General features: G+C 42.1%; 1 protein-coding gene across 3 annotated transcripts in view; it reads right to left on the bottom strand.

Moving 5' to 3' along the window:
* Positions 1-3,290: 3,290 nt before the first annotated feature.
* Positions 3,291-10,396, bottom strand: part of SLC25A48 (solute carrier family 25 member 48) — a 56,999-nt gene continuing 49,893 nt past the window's right edge. The window contains exon 6 of one of the 3 annotated variants that reach the window (XM_066591068.1): positions 3,291-4,162. In XM_066591068.1, the coding sequence (XP_066447165.1) occupies positions 4,089-4,162 (74 nt within the window). In that variant the 3' untranslated portion in view covers positions 3,291-4,088. The remainder of the gene's footprint in view (positions 4,163-10,396) is intronic. The other 2 variants (XM_066591067.1, XM_066591066.1) reach the window with 2 other exon arrangements.

Here is a 10,396-nt window from a genome sequence, read left to right as displayed (position 1 = left end):
CCCCTGCAGAGAAAAAAATGCTGCGAATTTCGCAGGGAAAAAAAACGCCAGTGGGTGGGCGCCCTAAGATTTGTTTTCCAATGGAATTGTGCAACAATTATTGATCTGTGTTGGACTTTTTAACATGACAAAAAATGGCATTTTAACAAGGGTGTGTAGGCTTTTTATATCCACTGTATATATACAGGTGATGGCCCGGCTGCTCTCCATCTACGGTGGATGTACGTTGTATATAAGGCATGAAGAAATATCAACTGGCAACTGGGGTGTTATCAGGGTTTGCGGTTAGTCTGATATCATTGGGTTGGGCCGCAAACACCAGGTGAGTCCCTATAGGGAAAAGTTTTTTATTTTTTCAGAACAACAATATTAGAATTCTCCATTATCTTCAGAGCGCTGTCCCTCAAAGTTTGTCTAAGCATCTTTCGAAATAGTTTCTTTTATCATTCTGAATTTGGCACTGTATACCAGGTGCTGCATCTTTCTACTAGGGTTCTGGGGCCATGTTGCTTCTGAGCCCTATGTTTGACATACAGTATATGTTGGAAAATTGTACATACATTAACCTTTTATCTGCCAATGTTTAAAAATTGGAACAGTGGATTCACACAGTTGCTGCCTTGTTTTGGATTCAGTAGGTAAAAGCTTAAAGCCATGGGGCTTCCTTTCACTAAATTGTGTGCACAAGAGTGTCCTATTGGCCTACACTGGGCTGGTATATGTCAGTATAACCCGTTGTCCCGTGCGCATTTCCGTTGGTGGCGAAAATACTTGACATCCTCTATTTTTGTGTGGAATTGCGCAACAAAGGCCCCATAGCAGTCTATGGGGCTCAGAAATGCGCATGAACTCTAAACAAACATGTGTGGGGAACATCCATTTTCTGCAGCCACTCGTAATTGCAGGCAGACATTTTTGATATTTCTTAGGAGAGTTACCTTTTGGGAGCATCCTCAATCATTTGAAAATGGAATTGCTCATAAATTTCATAGCTTAGAGGCCGGCACTCTGTGACCCCAGAACCTCCACCTCCTTTTCGGAACAACTCCACCATCTCATGTGTCTGCCAACATCTGGCAGCCTTATATACTATGTTACTATGTTATCTCTCTGTGGGCCAAAATCCTCCAACTAAGGTCACGTAGGATCCATGTTAAACTATGCTCTAATTAAAAGCAGCCTTCGACAAATAGAAAGGAGTACATGTTCAAAATGGAGAAAGCCACGCCTTCAAAAGCACTATGTAGAGAAAGCAAGGTTAGACAGCACCTTCAAAACCAAAAGAAGTAACCCCCTCAAAAATAATCTCATTACTCATTTGATTATGGCTGCGAAGTCCCTGCTTCCCCTCATATGGCTACAACCAAACTCACCCTCAGTGAACCAATGGCTTATGAAAGTAAATGAGTTACGCAGATTTGAAGAACTCACGAATTGGACAAATTAAACTCACAACTTCTATAGGAAAACCTTGGATCCCTGGTCCCAATGTAACCTTGATCAATAGAGTGGTCTACTTAAGCCTCCTCTGCATAAGATTATACGAGTATATGATATTGTTGTGAGAATACATAACATGTAACTACTAAGCAATTGTGTTCGCTAACATGATTCATTTTTATGTTTTCGCATTTCCAAAAGCCATAACTTTTTATCTTTCTGTTGATGTAGCCATATGTGGGCTTGTTTTTCTTTTATGGGAGAAGTTTTAGTTTTTATTAGCACTATCTTTGTGGTATCTATAATTTATGGGTACCTCTTTTAACATTATATTTTGGTAGGGGAATAGGAAAAAAAAACAGCAAATGCACTATTTTTTAGGTTTTGTTTAATGCCATGCTTCCATGCTCTGTGCAGTATAACTAATATGCCATCTTATATTCTACAGGTCAGTGCACTTCCATCTGTAACATTTTTTATTCCACTAGGCGACATTACGCGACATCAGTTGGTCACAAAAAATCATTGTCCCTTGTCAGTGCTGATGGGTAATCCATTAAGCCATGCTTCTGGCATGACCTAATAGGCAGAAACTTACTGTATGGTAAACCTTTTGGCCTTTGCTAGACCCCCGACTCATATGGTAGCCCATCGACAACCTGCCATCTTGTCGTGGGGCGGTTATGAGCTGATGGCTATATACTATAGATGTATACAGATGTATAAGCCCTTCGATTCCACAGTATTTGGTTGACTGCAGCATTTAGGGTGTTTCACAAAGAGAGGTAGCTCCTATCCCTGATCCCAGCAGTTGCAGCAAGGAATGGCTGTATGCTCCAACCACGATCTTTCAGGCTAATACAGATGAGTTCCAGGAGGTAGATATATGTATTGCTGAACATGATTAAACACCTGACAGCTACCGATACAAGCAGTGAACAAAAATATGGAAACACTGCATGAAATGCATGCCTTAGAATCGGTCTTCACGTCTTATTGAAATATGATTTTTAATCCCATGTAACAAGTGCAGGTAATATGACACAGATGCTGCTAGGCAGAAGTGAACATTGGCCGAAGCAACAAGGTTCCATTGCTCAGGGGTTGGAGCCATTCAGCTGCTGTTACCAGCTGGCTCCCAAAACAACTCAGAGCAGGGAAAGAGGTGAAGTAAACACAAATTTAGTGGGAAAGCTGGAAATTTGGGGTCAAAAGGGCAGCTCAGTGCTAATGATTAAAATCCCATGCATTTCATATAATGTTTCCATATTTTTGTCCACCTCCTGTATATCTGTCACAGGTTGCTTAAAGGATAAAACAATACCCCTATACTACTACTGGCTCCCCTCTCCCATGTTTACCTCTGTGTTTTTTAACTTTGTTCCTATATGTTTTATTACAAAAGTTTTAAAAAAGTATTTTCTTATCACTTACCGGCTGCACAAATTAGCCTTCTTTTCAGTTAATCTATTTAACCATGACTTTCTTAAGGCACCTTTAGACATTGCTAAATCACTTCGGGCATTCCACAATGGCATACCTACAACAATTCCACAGGAAATCCATGGTAGCCAAATCCACACCTAAATGGTGCGGATTGGGGCACTTTTTTAATTGCAGATCAGCTGCACAATTCTGTGGATGCTGTAGATTTAGAATCTGCAGCATTTTTTTAAAAACACAGTGGTTTCATTGCGGAAATTTTCTACACCATATGAAGGAGATTTCCGAAATCTCCTCTACATTACTTGTACTATAAATGCTGTGGAAATTCTGCAGCGTTTACTGCTGTGTGAAGGTGTCCTATAAGGTGCATTCTAAGATTAAAACACCCATGGCCATTCCTGGGGGTCCAATCACATAGCTATTCTTAAGGCTGCAACCTCTTCATTCTGCTGGTTGGTGTTAGGGATCCGGGATCATACCCCATGATAAATAAAAATGGACTGTTTTAAGAATAGGCCATCAATATGTTCCTTCTGGAAAACCCCTTAAAGTTACTAAACCAGACTATTTATAATGTATATATAACATTTTATTAACAAGTAAGCATTTCATTAGTCATCTCTGATGAATATATACATGATCGACGTAAATACAATAACCAGCAACAAACAATTTCTGCAATTAGTGGAGTATCTAACATTTGTGAAACATTCACAGCATCCTCTTTCAACCATCAAATATGAGGTAAAAACAATTAATGCAAAGGTATAATCCCACACATTTCACAACCTTTGTAGTGCACAATGAGATGGAACAATGGCATAGAACACTTCTGATATCTGATGGTACCAGTAGCAGGAGTTTGATTAGAATCTTGACCTCATTTATGTGACGCAACAACTCAAAGACTTCTTTTCCTCTTCGCTATCTTTTATCTTTGTGGTGAGTAGTAACGTACCAAAGAGCTTTCACGCTGCTATTATTAAGTGGAGTAATCATTAATCATTCTCCTTCAATGATATATATGTGGCATATGACCTTCAATCATTTGCATTGCTTGGCATTGATTAAAAAGTTATGTTATTATTATGACTTATGTAAAAGTATATATATATATTTAAAACCTAAATAATAGTGTAGAATTTGGCTGGGAATTAGTTTAATTTGATTCCTTGCTTGTCTTCATAGCTCGTAATGACAGTTCATAGGTTAAAAACATTGCAGCACTCATTGGAAAGCCACGTATGGCATTTACTGTGATTCCCTTGAAAAATACCTGTAAAATATAACATTTACAAATTATCATTAGTTATTAGATATGAGCTCACAGTCAATATAAAGTACACTCTAAAGCACACACGTCAAACACAAGGCCTGAATCCGGCCTGATGCCTCATTTTATATGGCCTGACAGCCATGCATTAAACCTTAACCCCTTAACGACTGCCCCATCGGGAAACTACGTCCTCAGTAAGTGGGCTTTAATCCTAGAGGACGTAGTTTTATGCATCCTCTTTGGATTGATGCCCACTTGCCTGAGGACGTGACAGCTCCATGCTGTCAGTGCCCGCAGGTAGCCGACAGCATGGAGCTGTCATCCCAGGATGCGGGCAGTCCCCCCCGGCATTGCGATCGGCGCTATAAAATGAATAGCGCCGATCGCAAAAAAGTAAAGAAAAGTGCGTAAAAAGTTAGATATTAAGCTGGCTTGTCGGCGGTGTCCCCCGGAGTTCGGGTCCTCCCGGACCCGCCGGCGGTCTTCTGCGCATGCGCGCCAGGCGATGACGTCAGGCGCATGCGCAGAAGCCCGGGAGCCCCGGCAAATTTGAAATCTCCTGGCTCCCGGCTCCTGAAGGTACCGGGCCCGCGATCGCTGCTATTGGATAGCGGCGATCGCGAAAAAGTTAAAAAAGTTTTTTAAAAAAGTCAGTTTCACCTCCCCTCATGGATCGGATCCATGAAGGGAGGTGAAAATACTCACCTAAGTCCTCCCCGATGTCCCGGGACCCGAATCCCTGTCTGCGCATGCGCGCCCGATGATTGACATCGGGCGCGTGCACAGATGGGCTCGAGCCCCGGGAAATTTAAAATCCCTCTGCTCTTGGCTGCCATGTGTAGCCAAGAGCAGAGGGATGTGACTGGGGACATGATCACTGTCATCCAATGGATGACAGTGATCATGTAAAGTAAAAAAAAAGTGTAAAAAGTGAAAAAAAAAAGTGTAAAAGTACAAAAAAAAGTTTTAAAAAGTGAAAAAAAAGTTAAAAAAGCTTGCGTTTCATCTCCCCCCATGGATCATATCCGTGAGGGAGGATGAAATGACGTACCTAAGGCCCGTGGATTTATCCGCGGACCTTAGCCCAGCTTCTGCGCACGCGCCCGTCGCCAAGATGGCGGACACATGCACAAAAGCCGTGGATTGCCAGGATAATTTAAAATCTCCCTGCTCCTGGCTACAAAACTTAGCCGAGAGCCTGGAGATTTCACGGGGGGCCGCAGTGAGCGGTTCCTCGTCACGTGTTCGCCGTTATCCAATGGATAATGGCGGTCACGTAAAAGTAAAAAAAAGGTGAAGCTTCATCTCCCCTCAACGATGCGATCGGTGAGAGGAGATGAAACTTTTTACCAGAGGCCTCCGTATTTGCACCCCGACGCGATCTTCCTCCGTGAACTTTCCCGGATTCTGCACATGCGACCGCCGGCAAAACAGCGAACACATGCGCAGGAGTCGGAGAGCACAGGAAATTTGAAACCTCCTTGCTCCCAGCGACCAACGGTCGCTGAGAGCCTGGAGCAGTGACGGGTGGCCTCGTTGAGTGGTCCCCGATCATGTGATAAAAAGGTAGCGATCTACCTTAGGTCGGTCTCACATGACCGGATAGGAATTACGGATTCCGCATGCATCTGATCCGCGGAAATACATGGATCAATCGCATTGGATTATACAATTCCGCTCACATTAGCAGGTCGGAATTGTGTAATCCACTCGCAGAAAAGAGAACGCAGCAGGTTCTATTTTACCGCGACTATCCGCAGCATAGAGCCTATTGTGCTCCATGGTCGCGGATATACCCGCAGCCCATACGCAACTACATTGTATACGGGCTGCGGGTACCCGTGTCATCGCTAAGTGACTGTGCGGGAAATACAAATTTATAAAAAGTACTGCGCATGACCGCCTGCGTGAGTAGGCAGTTATGCGCAGTACATTACGTGGCCGTACGCAGGGTCACAGCCGGGCTCACAGCTGGGATCCGCTGCAGGCCTCTGCAAGTGGATTCCACCTACGGCCGTGTGAGCCCGGCGTTATTCAGACCGCTACCTGTAATACGTAATTTACAAGAAGCCCCGGGAACATTCGCCTTCCTGCAGCCCAAGAGCAGCTTGTCGAGCGTCTTCTGTGCGAGACCGCCGCACCTCATCAAGCTTAGGGAGACTCACAGAGCGCCACTTTTTACACCCTATACCCACCACTGAGGTCAAGAAATGACCCCCAAAAAGCATGAGAGGAGGGGGGATACACTGTTTTATTGCCCCATGGGCCCATCCCAACCAGCCTCCGTAATTACCCCTGTCTTCGGAAATACCACACAGTTCACATTATTACTTTTATCTAAGATTTGGGGAACGCCGAAAAGGGCGCGGAGGGGGGGGGGATATTTTTAGGGAGTCAATTTTTATTCCGTACAAATGAACAATGGGGCCTGGAATTTATTCAGTTGTGCCCTGAAATCCAACGGGTGTTCCCTGCATTACAGGCCTAACCATGTGTCCTATAAGTAGATTAGGGCCACAATGGGTATGTTTTTGAACACGGGACAAACAGGGGTACCCATTTTGGGGTGAATATCTTCATTCCTATGTAAACTGTACAAAAAAAAACAGTTTTTAAATTGACAAAATTGCCAAAAAAATGAAAATCGTCATTTTTTTTTCTGCTTTGCTTAGATTTATTCAAATACTGTGGGGTCAAAATACACAGTACACCCCTAGATGAATTCATTAAGGGGTCTAGTTTTTAAAATGGGGTCATTTGAGGGGGTTCTTTATAGTTTTGGACACTCAATGGCTCTACAAGTGGGCAATGGGGCCTGGAATTTATCCTTTTGTACCCTGAAATCAAACGGGTGCTCCTTCCATTATAGGCCTAGCCATGTGTCCTTTAAGTAGATTAGGGCCACAATGGGTATGGTTCTGAACACGGGACAAACAGGGGTATCCATTTTGGGGTGAAAGTCTTCAATCCTATGTGTGCTGTACAAAAAAAACTGTTTTTAAATTGATAAAAATGCCAAAAAAATGAAAATTGTATTTTTTTTCCTACTGCTTTGCTTAGATTTATTCAAAAATTGTAGGGTAAAAATACACAGTACACCCCTAGATTAATTCGTTAAGGGGTCTAGTTTTCAAAATGGGGTCATTTGTGGGGGTTCTCTGTCGTTTTGGCCGCTCAAGGGCTCTACAAGTGGGCAATGGGGCCTAAATCACCTTCATGCTAAATTTCTGTTCTGAAAGCCACCGACTACTTCTTTCATTTTGGGCCCCGTTGTGCATCCAGACATAAGATTAGGCCCACAATGGGTATGTCTCTGAACACGGGACAAACAGGGGTATCCATTTTGGGGTGCAAGGCTTCATTCATGTGTGTGCTGTACCAAAAAAGCAGTTTTTAAAACGACAGAATTGCCAAAAAAACGAAAATCACATTTTTTTCCTTTTGCTTTGCTTGAATTCATTCAAAAACTGTGGGGTCAAAATGGGCAGTACACCCCTAGATAAATTCGTTAAGGGGTCTAGTTTTCAAAATGGGGTCACTTGTGGGGGTTCTCTTTGGTTTTGGCCGCTCAAGAGCTCTACAAATGTGCTATGGGCCTAAAACGCCTTCAAGCAAAATTTATGTTCTGAAAGACACCGACTACTCCTTTCATTTTGGGTCCCGTTGTGCATCCAGACATAAGATTAGGGCCACAATGGGTATGTTTCTGAACACGGGAGAAACGGGGGTATCCATTTTGGGGTGTAAATCCTCATTTTCATGCGCAATATAGGAAAAAAATATGTCTTTAAAATGACATATTTGCAAAACTATGAAATTTTATTTTTTCTCCTCTAAATTGAATTAATTCCTGAAGAAAAACTGGTAGGGTCAAAATACTCCTGACACCCCTCAGTGAATACATTAAGGGGTGTAGTTTTTAAAATGGGGTCATTTGGGGGGGTTTTCTATTATTCTGACACTCATGAGCCTTTGCAAACTTGGCTTGGTGCAGGAAAACAAAGTGTTCCTCAAAATGCTGAAAAGTAATGTTAAATTTGTACGTCCTATAAATGGTTAAAAAAAACACAAAAGTTTTTCAAGTGTGCATTCAGAATAAAGTAAACAGATGGAAATATTTATCTTATCAAAAATTTGTACAGTATGTTTGGACATATTTGAGATATTACAGTTGAAAATTTGAAAAAATGACAATTTTTTCAAAATTTTTCCAATATTGGTACTTTTAATAAATATACACAAATTATATCGGTCTCTTTTTACAACCAAAATGAAGTACAACATGTGGCGAAAAAACAATGTCAGAATCACTTGGATATGTAAAGCCTTTACGGAGTTATGCTACGTTGAACGACGCATGTCAGATTTCCAAAATTTGGCTCCGTCACTAAGGCGCAAACAGGCTTCGTCACTAAGGGGTTAAAGGGGCTATCCAGGCAGACCTTGCCAGAATACACCGGGGTTGGAGTGGAGGCACTGCTCTGAACCCGTTGTAGTGGCTGGCATTTGTAATTGAAGGCACAGCTCTCATTTAAATGAATCGGACCCCAGCTTGCAATTACAAGCACAGCTCCCATTATTTCAATACAGCTGAACCTGCAATTACAAGTGCCAACCTACTACACAGGGGTCAGAGCAGTGCCTCTGCTCTAACCCTGTGTATTCTGGTGGGCTCTGCCTGGATAACCTCTTTAGAGGAGTTCTGCTCACCCCGCCTGCAGAGTCTGTGACCGCTAATATCTGCACCAAGGTAAGAGGTCAGTAGACACAGACTCAGGAGTGGCTGCCGCCAGATTGGAGCTACGAGCTGGATGAGTGTAAAGCCTGTTGGTATTGCACCTCTGCAGCATTGAATGGGTTATTGTCTGGGTTATGTCTGAGAAATGTATCATGTTGTATGTCATGTGATCGTACTATGTCTATGTGTTTGCAAGGATGCTTTGCAAGCAGTGGAGAAGCCTGTCTGGAGATAAAAAAGAACTTTTATTGAGTAGGAGAAATTGTGCCTCATCTTATAAGGATCCCCAAGATGGAAGAGGCTGAGCGATGGCCTGACATCTGCCCTGGGCCCAATTCACCCAAGCCACTAGTAAGGAGTACTGAGAGAGATTGAGAGGAGCTGCCATACAACGCTGAGTGCAACAACTGTTTACATAGAAGGAGGAGGTGTGCTACCAACAATCAATCATGTGAAGCAGACAACTGTCAGCTAGTACTTTGTCAATTTGGTCAGAAATCCAATTGAGTAACGATAATAACAAGAAAATGCTGATGATTTGCTTAAGGCCCCTTTCGCACGGGCTACAAAACGCATGTACGTGAAGCTCATGCTTTCCAATGGGTTCTTTCACATGAGCGATGTTTTGTAGCCTGAAAGAACCCATTGGAAACCATGGGCTTCACATTGTAGCGAGATTTTGGAACCTGTGTGGATACAGCCTAATGGTGATGATTTTTAAGTCATTTTCCAGAGATTTTCAACTAATTCCTATGGACAGCAATATCAGAGCAATTTTTTGTTTAAGAGTGATCAAAAGTCTCAACGCAACACTAGGCTAAAACATAATCACTATTGTAGAGCCAAAAGGAAATCTAGAAGCAAATCTAAAATGGTTGTAATGGCACGAACAGAAATTAGTGACGTAATTTCCATAAAAATGAATCAGTCAGAATTATGTATCGGTGGAGAATTGATAAATAAGGGATTTTTTTTGTACAACTACATGCATGATAAAAAAGAAATGTACAAGTCAAACACTTTGATTGAACATTTTGAACCACATGTAACTTTTGCTTACATCTGATAAGAGACTTGTGATTTAACATGATCTTATCACGCCTTACATGGTACAGGGTGCGAAAACTTTCTATTATGTGAATCACTCAAGACGTTTTACAAGAAAAGACAATCTGTGCCCTAAGATTTTCCAGTTCATATATGTTCAATGTGTGGCGAACACTACATAAAACATTTCAGGAATTAGAAGTGAGGCCTGAAGAAGTAAGATAACAGGGTAGTGGAATCATGAGGAAAAACCTTAGAGGTTGGAGCTAAACTCTACAAACATGCACAACAATATATACAAAGTTCAATGAGGTTTGTGTGCAAAATACAGGATAATGCGACATTTATTGATGACAGGGACTCCTACCTATTAAAATACAGAGGTACAGATATATCAACGCATCGTTCAGTGTAAACAGGCAGTTCACTTATGAACGACTGCCTGTTTA

This window comes from Eleutherodactylus coqui, chromosome 2, assembly GCF_035609145.1.
Source record: "Eleutherodactylus coqui strain aEleCoq1 chromosome 2, aEleCoq1.hap1, whole genome shotgun sequence".
Classification (NCBI taxonomy): domain Eukaryota; kingdom Metazoa; phylum Chordata; class Amphibia; order Anura; family Eleutherodactylidae; genus Eleutherodactylus; species Eleutherodactylus coqui.
Note: the sequence above shows the minus strand (reverse complement) of the source record. Positions and strands in the feature narration are given on the sequence as shown.